Source organism: Littorina saxatilis, linkage group LG8 (genome assembly GCF_037325665.1).
Source record: "Littorina saxatilis isolate snail1 linkage group LG8, US_GU_Lsax_2.0, whole genome shotgun sequence".
NCBI lineage: Eukaryota > Metazoa > Mollusca > Gastropoda > Littorinimorpha > Littorinidae > Littorina > Littorina saxatilis.
This window is the reverse complement of record NC_090252.1, coordinates 33,715,502-33,740,949: the sequence shown is the minus strand read 5'-3', so window position 1 is coordinate 33,740,949 and position 25,448 is coordinate 33,715,502. Positions and strand designations below refer to the sequence as shown.

At 42.6% G+C, this 25,448-nt stretch overlaps 2 protein-coding genes and 1 long non-coding RNA gene across 5 annotated transcripts in view; 2 read left to right on the top strand and 1 right to left on the bottom strand.

The window, feature by feature from the left end:
- The window catches only part of LOC138974311 (uncharacterized), a 31,440-nt gene extending 8,019 nt beyond the window's left edge, over window positions 1-23,421 (top strand). The window contains exons 2-8 of the mRNA XM_070347022.1: window positions 10,080-10,442; window positions 11,168-11,458; window positions 14,774-14,939; window positions 15,576-15,727; window positions 18,607-18,813; window positions 20,186-20,350; window positions 20,719-23,421. Coding sequence (XP_070203123.1) covers window positions 10,080-10,442; window positions 11,168-11,458; window positions 14,774-14,939; window positions 15,576-15,727; window positions 18,607-18,813; window positions 20,186-20,350; window positions 20,719-21,953 — 2,579 coding nt within the window. The 3' untranslated portion in view covers window positions 21,954-23,421. The remainder of the gene's footprint in view (window positions 1-10,079; window positions 10,443-11,167; window positions 11,459-14,773; window positions 14,940-15,575; window positions 15,728-18,606; window positions 18,814-20,185; window positions 20,351-20,718) is intronic.
- Window positions 1-25,448, top strand: part of LOC138973373 (uncharacterized) — a 458,327-nt gene that overhangs the window by 313,905 nt on the left and 118,974 nt on the right. The gene's annotated exons all lie outside the window — the stretch shown is intronic.
- Window positions 1-25,448, bottom strand: part of LOC138973367 (hemicentin-1-like) — a 486,299-nt gene that overhangs the window by 410,682 nt on the left and 50,169 nt on the right. The gene's annotated exons all lie outside the window — the stretch shown is intronic.

Here is a 25,448-nt window from a genome sequence, read left to right as displayed (position 1 = left end):
GTTAGCAACTTATGACTAAAATGAGATAGGCAGATTGTTCAAAAATTAAACCAAAAAAGTTATTTTTCGTTTTTCTCATAACATCAAAAAATGACATAGGCAAGTATCTTATGAGCGTGACGTTATGTCTTCTTCTTCTTCTTCAGCGTTCCAGAATTGTCTGGTTACGTCTGAGCTCGTTTGCCCATTTGGGTTCCACAAACCATACTCTGAGAGCATAGTCAGCTTCACTCCGCTTTCGTTGAGTAGGCATGCTGGGTATTTTCGTGTTTCCATAACCCACCGAACTCTGACATGGATTACAGGATCTTTTCCGTGCGCACTTGGTCTTGTGCTTGCATGTACACACGAAGGGGGTTAAGTCACTAGCAGGTCTGCACATAAGTTGACCTGGGAGATCGAAAAAATCTCCACTCTTAACCCACCAGGCGGCAGCGACCGGGATTCGAACTCACGACCTCCCGATTAGGAGGCCGACGTCTTACCACCACGCGACGTTATGTCAAAATCATAAGCTTTGGTCAAGTTCTATTTCTCTACGTAGATTTCATAACGCGGAGCAAGTTGACCAATCAGGAGAGGCCAGGGGCCAGTTTCACAACACAGAATTACAGACGGTCGACTGCCGCGGTTGAACCAGTGAAATACAAAAATCCAACACAATCGGGTTTCACGAAGAAGATGCCAGTCAACTGACTGTTCTCGTCTTTGCACGGGAAGTTGCCCGATTGCAGTGTTGCTCTCCTCTAGCACCATTGTCGGACAACCGCGCTAATCCGACAGAAAATGTAATTATCCGTAGAAGAATACTCACATTATGTTTGGATTCTGAAGCATAATGCGGTGATCGTTTATCGAAATGTATCCATGGGAGGCAGTAATCCAGGAATAAAATCTGGGTTATGTCTTGAAGACGTCACATTATGGCGTAAGAGGGTTCGACATCACGAAGGAATGACAGGAAGTCTCGATCATTGTTATTTAGAGCGGACCAAGACTAGTTTCTTCTTCGAAATCGACCATTTTCACGTGCGAGTGAGTAAGCGGAAGTGGTAATGTTGAACCGCGTTATGAAACATAACGCAAGTGTGACCGCAACTTCATAAGCACATCTCATAAGGCGATGCATAAGCCGTAAAACGTAACGCAAGTGTGACATTTAGGAACCCACGCTAACAAGATGGCGCGAGCTTCCATTCAAATTAGCTTAGGCAACGAAGGTTCGATGACGTCATCCAATAGTCACATCACAGAAGGAAATGTAGGGGAAGGGCTCCTAATATGGACCACTTTTTGTTTCATGCTGATAACTAGCTTGTTTTCTTGCGAAGAAGTTTGATTTTGTGTCTGGTAGTCCTTCTCTCTTAGGCCTAAAAAAAACATAGGTGTGGTTACGGTAACCCGACCTACCCTATTTTTAGGGGCCGACCCTATAACTTTTTATTATATTTGTCGGGGTGTTGCAGGTAGCTCTGTTTTCTCCTTGGGGATGAAGCTACCAGGGGAAGGGATTGTGTTGGAGGTGCGGGTAGAGGGGTAGCCCTCCCGGTGCTCCCCCTTGGACCTCCCTAGTCTAGGACCCTGGGTCTTCGCGAGGTGGCCATTGTGGCGTAATCCCTCCGGACTAGCATAACGTTTCCCTATCCCAAGACCGACCGTGCGTGGTCTATGACCACATCCTCTACGAGGTGACCCTATCAACTAGGCAGCGCAAGCCCCTAGGCGAAACACGGCGGATCTAGAGGAGAGAACCTCGATAAAAAATTTGAGCTGCCATGAAGACGGAGCATGTTGGCTGAGGACAGCGGGCAGACCTTCTGTGCCGACACCCATCTACAGGAGAAAACCAGGCATGCACGCATCAAACCCAACATGGCCATACAAACGGAAAAACGGATTACATTTGTCAAAAAAACAAAACAAAAACCCCAAGAAAACGAGTGCAGAAAACGCAATGAAAGCGAAAGCGCTCGAGTCGCACACTTATTTCCCTGTCAAGTAGGTTTAATTTGTACAAATTAGAAAAAAAAGTTAAAAAAAAAAGAAGTGATTGCCTACCTTCCTACCCTATTTGTTTGGGCTATATTACCGTAACCACACCTTTTTTTTTTTTTTTTGCCTTAGGTTAACCGTTAGGCCTTATTAGAGTGAAATAGCTTTATTAGACATTCAGCAAAAATTAAACACAGAAAAAATCACAAATGGTCCATATTAGGAGCCTGGGCGCCCAATATGGACCAGTGAAGCGGCCTTCACGAATCACTGTCAAAAGCCCCCTATACTTCAAATAACATGATACAAATTAGTGTACAAGTCAGACTAATTAAAATATGCTTTTGATTTATCTGTGTCGGGTTGATGAGAGCATTATTTGAAGTACACCAGGAAACTAAAGAAGCTTATCAAAATCAGAGTGAAAATAAGTGAAATTATCAACTTCCACGAAAAGAAGACTTTTTGTTATATTTCTTTTAAATCTCGAGGGCTAGTTATAGGTTATTTCCAGCAAGCTTCTTAATGAATGAATGAAAATAGCCTTTAGCTTTTATTTTCTTCGATTTGTTGAAGGTGGTCCATATTAGGGGACTCGCACATACTTCGAGATGTTGCTATTTTTATTTTTTGTTTGCATTAGAAACTCGGGGTCAACACTGCTAAAATGTAACAAATGCGGTCTTAGCTGTCATATATAGCAATTTTTGTGTGATAAAAGCTTTGGCTGTGGACAGAAACGAGTCCGTTTTAGGCGGCAAATTCAGAGTGAACACTGCCAAAAGGGAAAAAAAGAGAAAAAGCCTAACGGTTTTGAGATGTGTGTTTCTGCAACTGTTTTGACATGTGCAAGTTATCCAGAGAGGTTGAATACGGCTAATATAACTTTTTTGAGCGCTCTAGCGCCGTTAGTTTGTCAGAACAGGAAGTGGTCCATATTAGGAGCCGGTCCATATTAGGAGCCCTTCCCCTACACAGGCTGAACGTAGCCCATTTTGGCTCGACTTATTAGACAGAGAGGCTTGAAGAGAATGATAATAACAAAGTCATTAACAGAGTGCAGACCTCAATTGTCGTAAGAACGCACAATTTATTGTTTTCTGATGGTTATAACCGGAAGTAGCTTTCGATAATGGGGCAGACAAATCCCGTAAACCCTTCAAGGCTTACTTCCCTTCTTTGTTGTCGTTAGTTTCATGGCTGACGAACAGTTGTTACTTACGTTCACATGCGGGGCGGGGATATAGCTCAGTTGGTAGCGCGCTGGATTTGTATTCAGTTGGCCGCTGTCAGCGTGAGTTCGATCCCAGGTTCGGCGGAAATTTATTTCAGAGTCAACTTTGTGTGCAGACTCTCTTCGGTGTCCGAACTCCCCCCCCCCCCCCCCCCCCCCCCCCCCGTGTACACTACATTGGGTGTGCACGTTAAAGATCCCACGATTGACAAAAGGGTCTTTCCTGGCAAAATTGCTTAGGCACAGTTAATAATTGTCTACCTATACCCGTGTGACTTGGAATAATAGGCCGTGAAAGGTAAATATGCGCCGAAATGGCTGCAATTACTGGCCGTATAAAATTTCATCTCACACGGCATCACTGCAGAGCGCCTAGAACTGTACCCACGGAATATGCGCGATATAAGCCTCATTGATTGATTGATTGATTGACATGCAGCTATATCGAAGCACGTTCAGCAAACCAAATTATAAGACATACACGTAAGATATCTGGTGCTCTTCTGTCATCTGCTCTTCACACTTCATTATTTTGCACGTAAAGCAAACCCTAAATATTACATAAACGAAAAGTAACAGCTGTTCCGAAGTTCGTCAGCCATGAAACTAACGGCAACAAAGAAGGGAAGTAATCCTTGAAGGGTTTACGGGAGTAGTCTGCCCCATGATCCAAAGCAATTTCCGGTTATAACCATCAGAAAACAATAAATTGTGCGTTCTTACGACCGTTGAGGTCTGCACTCTGTTAATGACTTTGTTATGATCATTCTCTTCAAGACTCTCTGTCTAATAAGTCGAGCCAAAATGGGCTACGTTCCTTCTGTGATGAGACTATTGGATGACGTCATCGAACCTTCGTTGCCTAAGCTAATTTGAATGGAAGCTCGCGCCATCTTGTTAGCGTAGGTGACCTAAATGGTGTGACACCCACTTAAAGCCGTTAAACGTAACGCAAGTGTGACACCCACTTAAAACATCTGTTTATGAGCACTGAGCTCCCCGAGCCTTTACACACAGTTCACACAGTACACACATACTTCCATTTGAACTCTCACCAAAGAGCTTATACGGAAGTAGGGATACACTCTTTGCTCTCGCCGAACGGGAACATCTTAGCTGCTTTCCTTTGAGAGTGAGACATTTTCAAAGAATGTATTTTGTGCAGTTAGAAAGGAAGTACAAATCGGAAGCCCTGTTTTTGTGCTAGACCTAACTTTTAAAATATAAATACTAAATTGACAGCTTGTTACACAAACATTGTTAAAACACCAAACAATTCACTTATTGTCAACACAAAGTCAGTACAGTTCGAAATGTTAAAAGTTAGAAAGGATGTATGTCAAGCAAACCGGGCAAATGAGTCAACTCGTGTGTGCAACTTGCAGCTTTTTTGAATTGTTGACAGGGAAGTGGGCTACAAAAAACGATACAACTGTGGCTTTTTGTTAAAAATGCTGGTCAACTGAGATTTTAACCATTTGATACTGTTTGTTACTGTGCCTGTGTAGATTGAGTATTGCGCGCATAAAAACGTACTTCCGCGACAGGGCGACTAGTATCAAATTAAATGTGCAGCATATTTTACCATTTCCAAAGCAGACGAATTTTCGAACCGCTACAGTTTCGTTGAAGATGCCGCCACTCTGTTTTGTGTCACTATCAGTCATTTCTTCTAGATCGCTATGAGCGCCCTTGTTATTACGTTGTGCTGGAATTGTATTTAGATTCAGATGTGCACAATAACATGCTTTTGCAGATGTAGAGTAGGATTGAAAGCGTAAACGACTAAATTGATCATGTAGGAAAAAAAGTGGGTCACACGGGGCCCCGATGGCTCGGGGGTTGAATAAATCACGAGAACTGGTGTGCGGTTTACGCGTGCTTAATATCAATTCAAGTGATCTGTAAGTGTCATTTGATATTTATTGTTGACCATCACCACTATAAGCATTATGCTTGTTGTTGTTTACTCAATATGCGTTTTTTGTAAATAATGCACAAACGTTGAATAAAACAGTTTAAACCATCAAAAAAACAAAACAAAAAACAAAAAATTCTTTTTGCACATATTTCAGCAATTGTATAAACCGCCGTTTGTGTCAAGTACAGTGTTGTACATCTACTATATAATACTGGTAGGATTTTCGGTGGTTTTTCGATTCCTGTCACCAAACCGCGCGGATTTGTGCCTTCTCCTTCGGTTGCTATGCCAACGTGACCCAGGAAATCGATTCCGCTAGGTCCCGACTTCCAATTTTGTCCACGAACAAAGTTTGAAGAGGTTTGTCTCGCAAATTTGAGCAGACACAGTGAACTTTGACCTGAACTTTGACATCGCGGCGAAAGAGATCTGTGATTGGTTCTTCTTCAACTTTCGGTTCGACTAAACACGCGACCGCACCTCAGACGAACCTAGCTGTGTGTTTTATTTCTCTACCCCAGACGAACCTAAAATAATAAGAAGATAGATAGATCTGTTTATCTGTTAATGGAACTCCAAAATATTCCATAGATTTGTTTACTAAACAGTTCGAAACATTATCACCTGATAAGTCGCCGTATAACCTTATAGGTTCCAGCGACTAAATATTTTCCCCCGGTTCAACCATAGACATGTACGTCATCATGATCTCCCCTTAATTTGACCGTTATTTTGGCTGTCTTAGTGAAATGGTAAGATATATCTCTATGTTTTTTACATGTAAGTGTTCGGAAAAAATACAGTTATAGCAGCTATGTACAAAAATAAGCAGCATATGCTCTTTTCGCCAAAGTAAAGTCCTTTTTTCTTCTGGTTTCTTATATGTGTCACAGCACACCGCAAGCTTTTAGGCGAATAGCAAGTGAGTGGTATATATATATCATCAATTTTATAGTAGATAACGGTGTAAAATACTTACCATGTTCATGTCCGTTATACGTTTTCAATATTCCATATGTGTCATTTAATTGTGTGTTGCTTGATGCCATGTATGTATGTGTGTGTGTGTGTGTGTACATGACTTTAAATAAGCATGGATGGATGTGTGCACTCGATTGTGTGTGTGAACCATGTATATATTTTCTGTTGTCAATGTTGTCAATTAGATATGTTATACTATGCGTTTGAATCATTAAGTATTTTAGACGTCATACTTTTTTTCGTATCTTCACGATGGCTTTTTACCCGTTTAAATTTTAATGCTTCCAACTTTCAAAGCGCTGCACGGCTGGGAAGAGATGCGCACTTTTATCACTGTTGTTCATGTAGACGTAATCATGGATTCATGCAAACGTCATACCTGCTGTATTTTATTTTGTTTGTTTGTATAGTCGCGTGCGGTCGCGCAGTCTTTTTGGTCAGTTCCGATTACCTCCCATTGATGCGAAAACCTATATGACTGTTTTTTGTTATTTTTCTCTCTGTTAATTCACCAGTGGCTATGTAACATGTGTTATACCTTATAGGTTCCAGCGACTAAATATTTTTCCCCGGTGCAACCATAGACATGTACGTCATCATGATCTCCCCTTAATTTGACCGTTATTTTGGCTGTCTTAGTGAAATGGTAAGATATATCTCTATGTTTTTTACATGTAAGTGTTCGGAAAAAATACAGTTATAGCAGTTATGTACAAAAATAAGCAGCATATGCTCTTTTCGCCAAAGTAAAGTCCTTTTTTCTTCTGGTTTCTTATATGTGTCACAGCACACCGCAAGCTTTTAGGCGAATAGCAAGTGAGTGGTATATATATATCATCAATTTTATAGTAGGTAACGGTGTAAATTACTTGCCATGTTCATGTCCATTATACGTTTTCCATATTCCATATGTGTCATTTAATTGTGTGTTGCTTGATGCCATGTATGTATGTATGTGTGTGTGTGTGTGTACATGACTTTAAATAAGCATGGATGGATGTGTGCACTCGATTGTGTGTGTGAACCATGTATATATTTTCTGTTGTCAATGTTGTCAATTAGATATGTTATACTATGCGTTTGAATCATTAAGTATTTTAGACGTCATACTTTTTTTCGTATCTTCACGATGGCTTTTTACCCGTTTAAATTTTAATGCTTCCAACTTTCAAAGCGCTGCACGGCTGGGAAGAGATGCGCACTTTTATCACTGTTGTTCATGTAGACGTAATCATGGATTCATGCAAACGTCATACCTGCTGTATTTTATTTTGTTTGTTTGTATAGTCGCGTGCGGTCGCGCAGTCTTTTTGGTCAGTTCCGATTACCTCCCATTGATGCGAAAACCTATATAAGAAGATAGATAGATCTGTTTATCTGTTAATGGAACTCCAAAATATTCCATAGATTTGTTTACTTAATTTTTAAAAGATAAGTTCGAAACATTATCACCTGATAAGTCGCCGTATAACCTTATAGGTTCCAGCGACTAAATATTTTCCCCCGGTGCAACCATAGACATGTACGTCATCATGATCTCCCCTTAATTTGACCGTTATTTTGGCTGTCTTAGTGAAATGGTAAGATATATCTCTATGTTTTTTACATGTAAGTGTTCGGAAAAAATACAGTTATAGCAGTTATGTACAAAAATAAGCAGCATATGCTCTTTTCGCCAAAGTAAAGTCCTTTTTTCTTCTGGTTTCTTATATGTGTCACAGCACACTGCAAGCTTTTAGGCGAATAGCAAGTGAGTGGTATATATATATCATCAATTTTATAGTAGGTAACGGTGTAAATTACTTGCCATGTTCATGTCCATTATACGTTTTCCATATTCCATATGTGTCATTTAATTGTGTGTTGCTTGATGCCATGTATGTATGTGTGTGTGTGTGTGTGTACATGACTTTAAATAAGCATGGATGTGTGCACTCGATTGTGTGTGTGAACCATGTATATATTTTCTGTTGTCAGTTACATATGTTATACTATGCGTTTGAATCATTAAGTATTTTACACGTCATACTTTTTTTCGTATCTTCACGATGGCTTTTTACCCGTTTAAATTTTAATGCTTCCAACTTTCAAAGCGCTGCACGGCTGGGAAGAGATGCGCACTTTTATCACTGTTGTTCATGTAGACGTAATCATGGATTCATGCAAACGCCATACCTGCTGTATTTTATTTTGTTTGTTTGTATAGTCGCGTGCGGTCGCGCAGTCTTTTTGGTCAGTTCCGATTACCTCCCATTGATGCGAAAACCTATATGACTGTTTTTTTGTTATTTTTCTCTCTGTTAATTCACCAGTGGCTATGTAACATGTGTTACAGAATTGCACCGGTGTAAGGGTTAACATTTTATTTTTCACCAAGAGAATATAATTCATTATATGCGGGATAATGTGCGGGGGGGGGGGGGGGGGGGGGGGGGGTGCAAACAACATTTTCACAAGCACATAACCAACAAAATGACATCGCATGCGCAGCACACAAAGTGCGTAGCACGGGTACCACTATAGAAAATATTATATGGCTTGCTGTGCTGTACCAGATTTACACGAGTTGCTTTTTGAGTCACTTGAGAAAAAGTGACTCTATGTAATCGGTCAGTGTTAGTCTGTCCGGCCGGCCGTCCGTAGACACCACCTTAACGTTGGACTTTTCTCGAAAACTATCAAAGCGATCGGGCTCATATTTTGTTTAGTCGTGACCTCCAATGACCTCTACACTTTAACGATGGTTTCGTTGACCTTTGACCTTTTTCAAGGTCACAGGTCAGCGTCAAAGGAAAAATTAGACATTTTATATCTTTGACAAAGTTCATCGGATGTGATTGAAACGTTGTAGGATTATTCTTTACATCAAAGTATTTACATCTGTAGCCTTTTACGAACGTTATCAGAAAAACAAGGGAGATAACTAGCCTTTTCTGTTCGGCAACACACAACTTAACGTTGGGCTTTTCTCGGAAACTATAAAAGTGACCGGGCTCAAATTTTATGTGAACGTGACTCATTGTGTTGTGAATAGCAATTTCTTCCTGTCCATCTGATGCCTCATATAATATTCAGAACTGCGAAAGTGACTCGATCGAGCGTTTGCTCTTCTTGTTAAAATATTGAACTGCGAGCGAAAGCGAGCTGTTCACTATTTGAAAAAGCAACGAGTGTAAATCTGGTACGATACAGCAAGCCATGTAGTATTCTGTTTATCTTACATACTGTACTTACGTGTATTTTTACTCAAAACGTCCCGCAGTCGACGCGTCCAAATAGAAGACGCTTCAGTCTTTTGGACCACGACCTCTTCCAAAGCCTCCTGCAAGCTTTAACGTCAAATCAAAACAACGTCACCCTAGAAAGTAAAGCTTGACGTGTTAGTTCTAAAAATTCTTCCAAACAGCAGGCGCAAAAGTGTTTCCATAATGACGTTCGTCTCGGTGACTCTGGCATGATAAGCAGTAGAAAAGAAGGTTCCTGCCAGACTAGTGTGACACGACCTCATTTACATGAAAAACGAACGTGTGAATTGAACGGTATTGTTATCTCCTGAGTGTTCTCTTTCGCGTATGTAGGATCAAATTAGATCTCTGCTCTGCGACGGGGGTTGGGAGGGGATGGAGGTGGTGCATGAACGATTACACCTGCCATTCCGCGGGATCTCTTCGACGTCTGCATGATGATCTGAAAGAACAGCATGCAACCTGGAATCCATAGGGTGCCCGGTATAGCCCCCGCCCCCCCCCCCCCCCCCCCCCATTTTTCACGCACACAGTAAATACCTTGTTAAAACGTCATAGGAGGAAGGAGAATACCTTCAAAGTACAAGATTACAAACCTCGAACGAAACAACCGAAAGTCCCGAGCAAAAAACAAAACAAAACAAAAATCCCTGTGTTCTATACCGAGCTTCACCGGGACTTAGTTCTATCCTTTTGTTCTCAACAGGCGATGTTGCTGTAAAGACGGTTCGGAATCTTACGTTTGAAGAGAACACAGAAGGAGCGATCTCGTTCGACCTTGTCAGCGACTGCTCTACATCAAGAGAATCAGAAGGTGTGGTCAAGCTGTCCAAGGTGTACGACAATGGCGAAGGAATTAGCTGGGATCGATGTGCTGTATTCTTCCCTGTCGAACCCATTGGAAGCGACCCCCTTCAGGCATGTGGCTGTAAAGCCCCTAGCGGCCCTGGTCATCTGAGTTGCAAGTACAAAGAGAGAGTGACTCGGTTAGACAATGATGTCAGCTGGAAGATTTCGAGCGGCGGAACCATACGCGCAAAAGTGACGATGATCGAGATTAATGTAACCTGTGAGTTGACTTATATTGTCATGTTATTCCTATCATTGTTTAATTGACACACATATTATAATTGTGTTGTGTATGGATTATTTTCGCTTGTGAGCACTTGGCAGTATTACTCTGTTGCAATCCTCGTGTTTTAATAAATTGTTATGACATAAACAAGTTTAAACTTTGGACTTTGTTCCGAGACACAATATTATTCATCGATAGCTAAAATTCAACAAGGAATTGTCAAGATATTTCACAACAGTACTTTTGTACTGGGTACGCTTTCACAATTGCAATGATCTTAATGTGAAGTGATTAACTAAGAATGCTTGTTGTACGACTAAAGTATTTCAACGGGGCATGGTACATCAGTCTCAAAAGCAGAATGAGGATGTCCAGACTCGTCGTAATACTTCCCTGTAGCTTGCAAGAAGCATAATTTCATTAAAACAAACCGTTTGGATAGAAAAAATAAAGTGAGTGTGTGTGTGTGTGTGTGTGTGTGTGTGTGTGTGTGTGTGTGTGTGTGTGTGTGAGAGAGAAAGAGAGAGAGTGAGAGGGAGAGAGAGAGAGAGAGAGAGACACACAAACACACACACACACACACATAAACACACACACACACACACACACAAACACACACACACACACACACACACACACACACACACACATAAACACACACACTGAAATACAAATGCCATGATAATTTATATGAATCGTTCTTTTTTACACATTCACAGACCCACCAGCTATAACGAGATTCGAAGTCAGAAACCAGATCGGTAAAAAGACTATCACAATCGACGAAGGCACCAGGGACCTGGTAATGACATGCAGCTTCACAAATGGAAATCCTGCGAGGTTGATCCGTATCTTTGGTCCGGACAACAATACTCTTAACAGTAGCAGCAAGGAGGGAAGTGGAGAACTGAACAGTCGTCTGCAAGGCCCCTGGTGCTCCCATTCCGGTCGGTACCGGTGTGAAGCGGATGGAACCGTTCATGAAAGGAGTATTCAGCTGCTGGTGAAGTGTGAGTAGATCTAATCTGCGGCAAGCAAATCTGCTCAATAGTTACAGTAATTGTGAACATTTGTAAATTTGAGGCAGCTGAACGGCCGGTTTTAATGTGGTTTTTTTAAATTTTTGTTTAAATAATTGTTTAATTGTTCAAAGTAAGCGCAGCATATATCAAGCACCTAGATAGTAGTGTTAACCGTAAGCGATGAGCCGAATGGCTTGCTGTACTAATCTGATATGAAGAGATATTACAGCAACTAACGCCATTGCTTTTCATATCTACTTTATATTTTTATCAGAACATTTTAAGAATACCCTTTTATATCCAAGTAATTCTTATTACCACTTGTAATTAGATGAGCGAGAGTGTGCGGGGGGTGGGAGGGGGGTGAACCACTGTACATAAAGGGAAAGTTTGTGGATGGGCCTGTGTGTGTTTTTAATCTAAGACAAATGTCGCCATCGTTTTTACAGAGTGACGTTAAATAAACGATTATCCCCGAGTACGCTAGTACTTGGGCTCAGCAGACTTTAATTGTGTGTCTGTGTGTCTGTGTGTCTGTCTCGACTTAACAGCTTATTGCTGGGAAACTACTGGGCGCAGTTCGTTCAAAAGTTGATACACTAACTTGATAATAGGTCCGATTGATCGTATTAAAACTTCATAATGTTACCTGGGACCTAAATGCGAAATAATCCACAAAAACGACTCTTGGCGGTGGGCGCAATTCGCGGTGGGATAGAACTGCTGTTCGGCTAATAGCCTGCAGCCAGCCAGCCAGCGACACCAGGCTTTGGGTGCGTGTGCCACTTCGCGTGCTGCACCCTAGGTATTTGAGTTCACTGGCAAAATTGTCAGAGTTCGTGGCTTGGTGGAAAGCGCGTCCGATTATGGCCAAAGTGATTCGGGTTCGATTCCCGGCATGGGCGGTCTATTTTTTTAAATTTTATTTTAATACTTTTTTTAAAATTCTTGTTTACTATTGTTTATTACGAACGTTTTAATGTTTTATTTTACTCTAATAATTTTTTTAATTGTGTAAAATAAATAAATAATTTTTTTTAAATCTTTTTTTTTAAATCCACGTGCACAAGACAAAAACTTTCATACTGGGGGAGCGAGCCAGTCTGAAGAGTATTCGGGTCCAGCGCGAGCGATTTTTTTTTCCCGAGTAGGCTACGCAGTACTAGGGTCCAACAGACTTTAATTGTGTGTCTGTGTGTCTGTCTCGACTTAACAGCTTATTGCTGGGAAACTACTGGGCGCAGTTCGTTCAAAAGTTGATACACTAACTTGATAATAGGTCCGATTGATCGTATTAAAACTTCATAATGTTACCTGGGACCTAAATGCGAAATAATCCACAAAAACGACTCTTGGCGGTGGGCGCAATTCGCGGTGGGATAGAACTGCTGTTCGGCTAATAGAACAGCCAAGCCAGCCAGCGACACCAGGCTTTGCGTGCGTGCCACTTCGCGTGCTGCGCGACCTAATTTTAGCACTCTAGGCATTTGAGTTCACTGGCAAAATTGTCGGAGTTCGTGGCTTGGTGGAAAGCGCGTCCGACTATGGCCAAAGTGATCCGGGTTCGATTCCCGGCATGGGCGGTCTATTTAAAAAAAAAAAAAAATTTTAATTCTTGTTTACTATTGTTTATTACGAACGTTTTAATGTTTTATTTTACTCTAATAATTTTTTTAATTGTGTACAATAAATAAATACTTTTATTTTTATTTTTATTTTTTTTAAATCCACGTGCACAAGACAGAAACTTTCATACTGGGGGAGCGAGCCAGTCTGAAGAGTACTCGGGTCCAGCGCGAGCGTTTTTTATATCGTACTAATCTGGGAAACGCTGCTCTGCGAGTACTCTGTTGTTAATAGGAAAAAAGTGTAGTTGTTCCATATATTTTAGTTGTAATGTGCCATAGGATTAGTGGAACACTTACCCGCTGCACCACTTTCTGAAACAAATCCAGCTAATGTAACCATTGTTCTCGGACTTTATCGATACACATAGATGATATTTTTATTTTTTATTTTATTTATTTTATGCAATTTATATCGCGCACATATCTCAAGCACGGATTCAAGGCGCAGGGATTTATTTATGCCGTGTGAGATGGAATGTTTTACACAATATATCACTCATTCACATCGGCCAGCAAACCTCAAACCTGTTAGGCGAGCATTCACCTTTCACGGCCTATTATTCCAAGTCACACGGGTATTTGGTGGACATTTTTATCTATGCCTATACAATTTTGCCAGGAAAGACCCTTTTGTCAATCGTGGGATCTTTAACGTGCACACCCCAATGTAGTGTACACGGAGGGACCTCGGTTATTCGTCTCATCCGAAAGACTAGCACTTGAACCCGCCACCAAGGTTAGGAAAGGGGGCAGAAAATTGCTAACGCCCTGACCCAGGGTCGAACTCGCAACCTCTCGCTTCCGAGGCAAGTGCGTTTACCACTCGGCCACCCAGACCATGAATAGATGATATGCATTTGGGTCTTTACCAATGGATTTTTTTAAAGTCAGAACGAATGTATTTTTTGTTTACCGATTAACGTTAATATTTACCTGTGCCCATGGCAATCATATATTAAAGTGCCTTTTTACGATGAGTACATGACTTTACTTGACTTTGGGATAGGATGTTATGACCTGGACTAGCGTTATGCACGTTTTTGGTTTGTTTTATTTTATGATGTTTTTTGTTCGTTGTTTGTTTGTTAGTGTTTTGTGCTAGACTCAGCTGAAATTGATTTTATAAGCTGTAGTGGCTGGCCATCTTCCATCTTGAAGTAAATAAAAATTGTCAGACAACCCCAATAAAACGACACTACAACGCAGATGCAAGTACACATTTACTTGTATACATGTGTTGCACATTTATTCAGAAACAAGGACGGAAATAAAATTGGGTGAAATAGCAATGTTGTTGATACCAATGAGTTTCGCCAACAGGAAAAGTGTTTATATCACCCTTTTTAGCAGCAGACTAGTAGACGCTCTAAAGGGTACAGCCGATCGTGAGCTTTGAGCATGGTAAGGAGTTCAGCCTTCAAGTTTGAGCATTGGAGGTTTGAAAACCGGCTGCGCCTGGTGGGGTAAGGGTGGAGATTTTCTCTGTCTCCGCGGTCAAAATATGTGCTAGATCTGCTAGTGCCGCATCCCCCTTTGCATGCACACTCAAGCACACGGCCAAATAAACAGGAAACACATCTTGTAATCCGTGTCTAACGTTGATGGAAGCCAATTACAGTAAACACTCGAGTTGTCAATCTTTTCACATGGTGTGTGCAATGTCTTGTTCTTACAGGTCCATTAGAACTTATCAACCTGGAGAATGACACACTCGTAGTTTCTGAAGGACAGAGCACCGTCCTTCAGGCCAGGGTCCAGTCTTACACGGCACAAAACATCACTTGTACCGTGAGCAAAATCCTGCAAACTCCAGCACCTGCAGCAGAGAGCGAATGTTCAAGGTGTGTACAATTTCGAACATCTAAACTTCAGAATGCTTCTTCTTGTCTGCGTGTTTGTGCGTGTGTGCGTGCGTGCGTGTGTTTGTGTGCGTGTGTGTGTGTTGTTTGTGTGTGTGGGGGGGGGGCCGGGGGGTAGTGATGGTGGTGGTCTATGTGTGTGTGAGTGTGGGGGGTCTGCGTGTATTCGTGTTGGGATCTGTGTGTGTGTGTGTGTGTGTGTGTGTGTGTGTGTGTGTGTGTGTGTGTGTGTGTGTGTGTGTGTGTGTGTGTGTGTGTGTGTGTGTGTGTGTGTGTTAAACTTGCAGATACAATCTATTTCTATTATCATTATTCAATATGGACCTTTTCATCTGCCCTAGATAATGTGCAATTGAAGTACTCTCTCAAAGATGACTCAATTCAATACTAGTACACAGAAAAGTCGTCGGCAAGATTGGTGGTCCCTTCCCCCATGTAAGTGAGGTGCATCGAACTATTCTGAAATGACGTGTGTGTGTGTGTGTGTGTGTGTGTGTGTGTGTGTGTGTGTGTGTGTGTGTGTGTGTGTGTGTGTGTGTGTGTCTGTGCGTGTGCGTGCGTGCGCGCGTGCGTACATACACCCGTGCTTTTGTGCGTGCGTACGTGCATGTTTAACAGAAATATTCACAGTCGCGGCGAACCTCCGGAGTTTTGGCTAGAAATAGCACTGGAGGATGTCTCAGAGGGTGATAATGGGACATGGCGCCTGTCTTTGGCCAATGGGGTCGGCGAAAGTGATCACGTAAACTTCACACTCAATGTAATTTCCGGTAAGTTACAAGTACAAACAATCGAATTACTGTTGTAACTACGATTTTTTAACAGCCCGTGTTTTTTTCTTTTTCTTGTTTAAATAAATCGAAAGAGATCGCGTAAATTTCACACTCAATGGCATTTCCGGTTAGTTACAAATAGAGAAAATCGAATTACTATTGTAACTATTGTTTGTAAACAGGCTGAGTGTTGATGTTTTTTTCTTGGTTCAAAGATTACGCGCATGATCATACAGAGAAGCTGTGTTTTCTCAATCGTTTGAATTCCAAAACAAGCGAAAATTATTCAGTACAATTATACTCTATGAGCCTATTTCAGTTTCGTCATATGAACAATAGAATGCGTCCAGACGACCTTCCAAGGTCGATGCGCTAAGCCATTGCGGGTGCTGATATTTTGGTGTTCCTTCCAATATGAACAATAGGTTCCTGACATCATTTCAGCCGCTCAGTCAGCTTTGACCTGCTCGTGATTAATGAATGTTTGCTGTTCATGTGACGTGGTCAACGGTGACCATAGGCTCGCTAGTCGGTGAGACGCTTGTTGTAATTTAAATTGCTTTTCAACAAAAAAGCATGCTTATTGTAATTTTTTTTCGTTTAAAACAAAAGTATATAACGTCTAAGGGGACAGATATTTTAAGAACATATCATAAGTATAGTCAACAGGTTGATTTAGTCGTGTACCTTGGCTGCTGACAAAAGGCAGAACAACGATTTCTGTCTTGAACGAGTTACACACACACACACACACACACACACACACACACACACACACACACACACACACACACACACACGCACACACACACACACACACACACACACAAATTGAAAGTGGAAGACATCAGAATATCCCTAAAGAAAATCGTCTTTGTATTGAATGCAATGTCATAGAAGATGAAATACATTTTCTAGATAAATGCAATAAATATACTGTTTAAAAAAAGAAACGCATAGTTGCTACTTGCCAAATTTGTTTTATTTTTCGAAAAAATTAACAGAAAATCCAATATTTAGATTATTTGTTTGAAATTTGGTATGGACCGAGGCTGTCAAGTCAGTAGGGGGTGTGACTGCCTTGAGCAGCAACAACTGCCCGGCACCTTCTGGGCATGGACTGGATCAGATGCCGGATATCTTGCTGTGGGATGGTGTCCCACTCCTCCTGAAGTGCCTGCAATAGATCGCGGTGATTTGCCGGCGCTTCTTCTCGCCTGCGCACACGTCTGTCCAATTCATCCCAGAGGTGTTCTATCGGGTTCATGTCTGGCGACATGGATGGCCAGGGAAGCACCTGGACATGGTGGTCGGTGAGGAACTGGGTGGTGAGTCGTGCTGTGTGCGGGCGAGCGTTGTCCTGCTGGAATATGGCATCCTGGTCAGCCAGAAGAGGAAGGGCGTGTGGGCGCAGAATTTCCTCCACGTATCGCTGGGCAGTTATGCGCCCTTGGACGTGCACCAGGGTGCTCCTTCCAGCGGTATTGATCGCCCCCCACACCATGACGCCTCCACCACCATGAACGGGTGCCTCATCCACACAGTTGGGCGCGTAACGTTCGTTTACTCTCCGGTAGACCCTCCTCCGACCATCATGTCGCTGGAGCAGGAAGTAGGACTCGTCGCTGAACCACACGTGTCTCCAGTGATTCCGGACGGTCCAGCGAAGGTGCTGGTTGCCCCACTGCACTCAGTTCTGGCGATGGCGGCGGGTGAGGACAGCTCCTCTGTGAGGTCTGCGAGCTCTCAAACCAGCTTCATGCAGGCGGTTCCGCACGGTCTGGTCCGATAATCGGTGTGGCCCGGGGAGAGCCTGGACAGAAGATGAGGCCGACAGGAAACGATTCCGGAGGTGGCGGAGCCGTATGAAGCGGTCGTGAGCAGCAGTTGTCGCCCTTGGTCTTCCCGCTCGTGGCAAGTCAGCAACGGAGCCAGTGGCTTGAAACCTGACCCACAGTCTACTGATGGTGCTCTGGGACACGTGGAAGTGCCTGGCGATTGCACTTTGACTTTGGCCTGCTTGTAAACGACCCAATGCAATTTGGCGGTCTTCTCTGCTCAATCGGGCCATCTTTCGTCGCTGAATTGTCGTCTGATTTCTTTGTGGCGAACAATCCGCTTTTATGGGTTTTGGAAGACATGGTGAGAGCTCAATATTCCCCGAGTTTCACGAGATTACACTGAAGCATGACGAGTGGTCATGCCAAATGAGCAATTTTGACATTGTAGCCACTGATAACGCATGCGTCACGTGCAGAGCTCACTTGTGGCAATGGACGAAAGGTCGACGACCAGATAAACATTTTCTGCAGTTTGGTGGATATCCTTGTAGCCATATAACTAAATTAACCAAATATTACAAGCTATGCGTTTCTTTTTTTTGAACAGTATATGTTAAATTAAGGGATGAATTTAAAGAAGATGCTTCACATATCAATATGAAATATGCTAACAAAAATCCAAGTAACTTATTTTTAGAAGACGAAGTTCAAGTTCGTCTTGGCAAATTTGTTACGGATTGTTTTAGCATTGTATAATGCATTATTTGTTGTTTGTTGTGTCAATAACTTTACTGGTTCATGACAATAAACATTATTCTATTCTATTCTATTCTATATTCTATTCTATTCACACACACACATACAAGCACACACACACATACACACACACACACACAAGCACACACACACACAAACACACACACACACACACACACATAAACCTGTCTGGTAGTCCTGTGGCATTTGCTCGACTGTCTGTCTCCTGATGTGGTAAAAACACACACAGAAACACCCATAAAAAGGACTAACTTGAAAAACAGTTCAGAATTCACTCCCAGTCTTGTTCGCTTCTGTGTCTATGTCTGTCTGCTGCAGGGCAAATTGCCTCCACCACATCATCAAACAAACCCGCTCTTGTCTCAGACACATCCACGACTGTTCCTGACACGGGGGAAGCGAGAAAAGAGCAGTCACCCGACACTGGCATTAGTCTTACCATGGTGCCTTTTGGTGTTTCCATGCTGGCTGTCAACGGCTTCATCATCGTCGTCGTTGTTGTTGTTATCGTCGTCAGAAAGAAGAGTAAGTGGTCCAACTATTTATCCAGAATCATACCGCAAACATTCCATCAACTACGCATATGTTCTTTGTGTCACTCGTAATGTGATTGTTAACGTGATTTTTAATCCTGGCTGTAATGCACCGTTAGAATTTACTGTTTGCATAGTTAAAGTACTTTACCTTATTTAATGAAAGGAACATTAGCAAAAAGATACACTCTGATGGTCCGCTGTCTATCAGATTGTATATATACATGTAATGATAATGATACTACTACTATTAACACTACTCCTTCTGTACTACATTCTTCTAACAGCGTTATTCACCGCCAAGTGGCAGCCTCAGTAGGCTAGACAATGATTAGATAAGAACATTGGACACTAAAATTCAACATTTCACATTTAACAATAGTTCAGGCAAATACATCGCACTGATTATGATTAACAACACGCCAAAATACACAACACCCGCATAAAATAACATAATTATTATACATGTAGATGGGCTTCCAAGGTACAGTGCAACCTCGTTTACTCGAACTTCAGGGGTCAGGGAAATTAATTTGAGTTAGAAAGAATTCGAGTTATCCAATTTTACTATACAAAGTCACAATACCGTTTAACTAATGGTTGAAGAAGTCCTTGATGCTCTTCTGCTTCATGAAGGTATGGTAGTAGCATTCAGGGCCCGGCTTCGCCCATGGCGGCCTCAAAAACATTGTAAGGCGTGTGCTGCCCACTGACAGTGTCACAATATATATTCAATTCCTATGTACATGGTTTTTATGGGATAAGTTACCTCCCTTTCTTGAGAAAATTCCAGATAATTGACCAGCAGGTTCAACTGATCATGCTAAACCCTTATATGCGGTGTGTTGGTATGATAAGAGTGACCTCCTCAGGCTCCTGTCCATAGATAACAAAGAAAGAGTGACCTCCCTTAGCTTCTAGACATTTCTGGAACTGTCCAGTTAATTTTCTTTCTTCATTTCTTCCCCTTATAGGAGCCATACAGAGTCTCTAATATGCCTGGCATAGTGTGCTTACATGTATTTGAATACTACTCAGGTGTCACTCTGGTGAGATTTTTTTTCATTTTCTTCATTTATTCGACTTATGTGGGCTGTTTTGGGGTCAAGGGGTCGTGAAATAACATCGAGTTATCAATATATTCGTCTTAATGAAGCTTCGAGTTATCAATAATTTATTTACTATGAAAGAGAGAGCAGTTTGCAGGGCCCCAGAAAAAAGTCGAGTTATGACGAAATTCTTACTATCCGAGCTCGTGCTAGAAGGGTTAGTCTGTAGGTAGAAACGAATGATTTACATACGCCATCGTGCATGGCCATAAACACATCGTCGTTGATTGCTTGTTTGGAATGCTGTTCTCGCAGGAAAACGATCAAACAGTCTAAGAAACCAGGATGACTCCCCACATCCCGATGGCGAAGAAATGGGTCTGAATGTGATCACACACAGACAGAGCGGAGCTCACATCTACGATGAAATCCCAGACGAACCGCATCCGGTGCCACCCAGGTGCCTTAGACAACGAAGAGGTCATTACCTTTTTTTGACTACAAGTCGTACGGTGCACTCTAAACTAAAGTGTTCCACTTTTGAAAACCTTTTTTGTAACCTGTTGCGGGCACTGTGCGAACTACTATATAATTCTACAAGCACTATTAAGTGTTTACTATGTGTGCTACTTTTGCTAGTAGAATTATATCGTAATTTGTATTTTTGTTTTCATTGTGTGGTGTTTTTTTTAGCAGGGGGGGGGGGGGGGCTGGGGGGAGGGGGAGGGGGGGTGGAACTGGCCGAGTTAGTTTCCTCTTTGGTCGTCTATTTATGTGTTGACCTAACTTCATCTATTTGTATCTCTTATTTTTTCTTCCTCTTCAATATGTCGGCGTTGAATTTTCAGATCCAATCGACTCCAGACCTCCCGCATCCCCACCCATACGTTTTGCAAACAGTCTGTCGACTTCTGATGAGTCCTCTTCGACGGACGACAGTCACAACAACGGAGACACCAACATTCATACTCTCCCATCGCCTGTTCATCACGATGGCAAGCAGTCAAAGGACTCAAGTGAAGACGATTCACACCCTCACCCGACTAGCGCGGCTTCCACCACAGACGATCAGTCAATTGGTTGTGATGACGATGACGATTATGATGATGCGTATGCCCTTTCCATTTCGGATCGGGGTGAAGAAAAACCACGTCCATCCGCCAGACCCTTCTCTAGAAGAAAAAGCCAGCTCGACCTTTCTGCCGAAGGAGATGAAGATGGGCGTACCGTCCCACCTCGCTGTCCAAAACGACAAGTGCGTACAACACGTTTGCACCATCCTGCGCAGCGTCTTACTAATTATAAGTGCAAGCAGTCAAGACCCCCCGATGAAGCAGGAGTGCGTGGCACTCACCTGCCTGAGACCAGCATAGACAAACAAACAGACAAGGATGGATATCTCCACCCCGCTTCTCCCCCTTCCCTTCAAGAACAGCACACAGAAAAGCTATCATGCGACGACGCATACCTCCATCCCATTTCTTCCCCTTCCCTTCAAGAGCAGCAGACTCAGTCACCGGGTCAGACTGATGCAGACACAAACCAGCTGTCTGCCGATCTTCAGTCAAGCCGACACTCGAAGGTTTTCATCGTAGACGACACATACACACACCTAACTTCTCCAGATTCACAGCAAGGCGATCAGTCGGCTGACAGTGTGGGCGAAGAGCGATATCAGTACACAATGCTTCCGAAAACAAAGCTTTCAAAAGCTCCGGACTTGCGAAAACGTACTGGATCAGATGCCTATCTGCATGATATTTCCTCGGTCCGTGAAAACAGGACGGAAACACAATACGGCCGATCCTCTGACGGTCTGGGCGAAGAGACAGATGTTGATATTCACCTTACTCAGAAGACCCACATTACGAACGAGTCTCATCCTGCCAAGAAGTTTCACTCTACCAGCAAGTCCTACCCTACCAAGAAGTCCCACCCAGCCAGTGAGTCCCACCCTACCAGCAAGTCCTACCCTACCAAGAAGTCCCACCCTACCGAAGAGTCCCACGTTACGAACGTGTCCCACCCAACAAACAAGTCCGACCCTACCAACAAGTCCGAAGCTAGCAACAAATCTGTTTGAAACAAAGTGACAGGGTGCGATGACTACCTCCATCCAGTAGCTCCAACGTTTAGTCAAAATACTGCAAAACCATCTTCCGACATGAGTGGCACTACAAACGTGGAAACAAGTGTTGAAGCTGTCGGTCACTTGAATGACCTCGCCGGAGAAGATGCTTATCTGCATCCAGTTTTCACGCCTTCTTCTGCCCAAAATAACTAGGCATGCGCGAGTATGCAGAGATCTTTATTCTAGCTTTGAGCACAGTCCCTCGGGGTAAGGTTCTTACCGTGACAGTGAAAAGTGGGGCTCTGCAATGTGTTCAGACAATTTGAGATACCAGAGTTTGTATATATATATTGCAGTCGGTCAAATGATCTGTTTGATCGTCTTGTGATCTGTTGAAAATGTATGTCTGCAGTATGTCGATCGTAAATCGCTTAGAGGGGTCGGGCAGCGCTTTACTGCATGGGTATTGAAGTTGCTGTCAAATTTGAACTAAACCGGACATAAATTGTCGGAACCGTTGACACGACGGACGTTTCGGCGACTAGGCCTCATCCCGAGCGACTGCAAACCTGCTCAAGTTGGTGGAAACTTGGTTGACAGTCTGTCTTTTGAACTAGACGTATCGCCCGGTCTATGCAAGTTCATAGATCATCGTTTCAGGGACACACACACACACACACACACACACACACACACACACACACACACACACACACACACACAGAAGAGGGAAGACGATTACCCACCAGTAGGGACTGTTGGAAGTTTTTAAGAGTCATTCTATTTGTTGGGGTTAAAAAAAGGAAAGCCTAGTGGTTCAGACGTCGGCCTTCAATAAGGTTCGAGGTTCAAATCCTGGCCGCACCTTATGGGTAAGGGTGGAGATTTTTCCGATCTCACTGCAACCTGCTTGTGTCTTATCTCCCTTCCTTTGTACAAAAAACAAAACAATACCAAATACGCATGGTAAAGATCCTGTAATCCATGTCAGAGTTAGGTGGGTTATATAAACATGAAAAAACCCAAGCATGGATCCCCCGAAAACGAACTATGGCTGCCTAAATGGCAGGGGGAAAACCCGGTCGTAAACGTAAAAACCCGGTCGTGCAAACACACGAGTGCACGTGCATCCCATTAATGTAGAAGAAGAAGACGAATGTATACTTCATAACCGCAAATGTCTTATTTTCGGCTTGATATTCTTCGCCATGTTTTTAAATTATTTTTCACTGGTTTTGATTTTTCAGTTAGCGCCAAAATGAGTACAGTGGAAAAAGAGTCAACCTTGAAAAAAAATCTGTTATCTGAAGGTTTAAAGTCTACAGTACACAGTCTGCATCACACAAGCCACAAAACAACTATGCAGTTAGTCACACAATATATCAAATGTTTCAGAAAACATTCCTCGCCATTTTTTCTTTGAAAGGAACAGTATTCTGCATGTACACACTTCAAAAGAGCAAATAAACGTTTGATCGCGCCCGAATGTGCGGGTGTTTATTGATACGTGTGTGTGTGTGTGTGTGTGTGTGTGTGTGTGTGTGTGTGTGTGTGTGTGTGTGTGTGTGTGTGAGTGTGTACCTGTGAGTTTTATCATTAAAATGTTTTGTTTCTGTAGGTGGTACAATAAAATACATGCAATAACTCTATCGTCTTCGTCTTGTTTTTCAAATTTGTTGTTGTTGACTTTACAACAACGTGTGTGTGTGTGTGTGTGTGTGTGTGTGTGTGTGTGTGTGTGTGTGTGTGTGTGTGTGTGTGTGTGTGTGTGTGTGAACAATTTTCTTAAACATGAGGTCACCACACTGCGACCTGGGCTTTTGCAAAGCCCAGGATGCGACGACATCGACAACATTTCGCATACGAAATAGACTGTGCAGGAATATTTCTTTAACAAAGCACATACACAGTTTCAAAATCATCTCTCCGTTAGTTTTCCTAGAATAGTTCTGCACTCACAAATGCTTGAAAATCGAGAAATTAGATGGACGGTAATGATAAATACATAAATATTTTGGTTGTGAGATTTGAACTTTTCCAAGGTGTACTACAGGAAAGAATTTAAAGCTATATGTTTTTAAGTTTCTTAATTTTGTTTGTATAGGTTTTTTTTCCTCAATTAAGTTGAAATCATATACTGCTTAATATTAAATTACTATCATACAGGGTTTCAATTCACTGCTCCTATTCAGACTTTGGACGCTTGGCTATCTGAAGGTGCCTCAGAATCATCTTTGGTCTGACTTTCGCTTAAAGGCTGACATAGTCCTATTTAATTAGTTTAATTACTTCCAGGGCTTTTCCCATCGTTGCGGGGATGTAAAAATTAAGCTTCCTGCAAAGTTTTAGGTTTGAAGTCCTTACCAATTACGAGAAATAATTAATTCTTCACTGCATTGTTTAGCAACTGTTCTCCAGGACTTTGGCTATTTTTAGACCGTTGACGTCACTTCGTGACGTTTCGTAAACCAAAGATGGCGTTTGAGACTGTTCTGTTTACATTCGACACTATCAACACCACTTTGCAATACTGAAATAATTTGTTCTGTGTTCGAAAGCTACAGCCAATCGTTATTATATCCCCTTAAGTACAGTTTTATAACATTATTGGCAAATGTAAACAATATGAATTAATTAATGAACGCTACGAGTATGGCAGCCTTTAAGAAACTATCGTCAGTGGCCGTGCTTTCCCCAGCGTTACCACCATCCGGGTTACCGCCATCAGGGTTACCGCCATCACCAGTAATAGCCACAGGACTACTGCCTGGAGTTGTGCTCCGATGACCTCGTGACCTTTCCCGGAACTTGTATGCGACGCCGAGAACGACACCGAGACAGAGAAGACCGCCCGCCACGCCGAGACCAATAGCCAACGAGTTGTCAGAGCTGTCTGTGGTGTTCTCGTTGTCTTGGTTGTCCTGACTTTCAGTCTTGTTGTTGGTGGTGGTGGTGGTGATGGTGGTGGTGGTGGGGCACAAGGTAGGGGTGGGATTGGCAGTTGTGTCGGTAATGATGTTGATGTCGTCTGCAAAAGTTGAAGTCCACACATTGTTTTCAGTGTTTAGCGTTACACAATTACCGGTTCAAATGTATCTTATTTGTACCAGCTAACTTCCCGTCAGGGAGAGGTATTGATCAGCCGTATGGAAACTAACATGGCTTTAATTAGCGGCTAACTGGCTGATAGCTATCGGGATGAAAATCCTGACTTGAATGAATGCTAAAAGAACGAACAAAAAGAAGATACAGTCACTCACTACCAAGCAGGAAAAAGGTGAACAACAAATCCCTGAGTCGGTATACAAGAGCCCCGGGAGGGCATACAGGGAACCTTTATAACGGCACTTGACCGCATGGTGGCGCTGTTTGTGCTGTAAGTCGCATTAAATGCCATTCATGAAACCCTGTTTTGACCCGCGAAAGTCACGTGATGGCCGTAAACTTGCTGGACCTACCTCTCGGCGCTACAGTCGCTAACGGCATGATGCGGCCAGGTAATCTTTT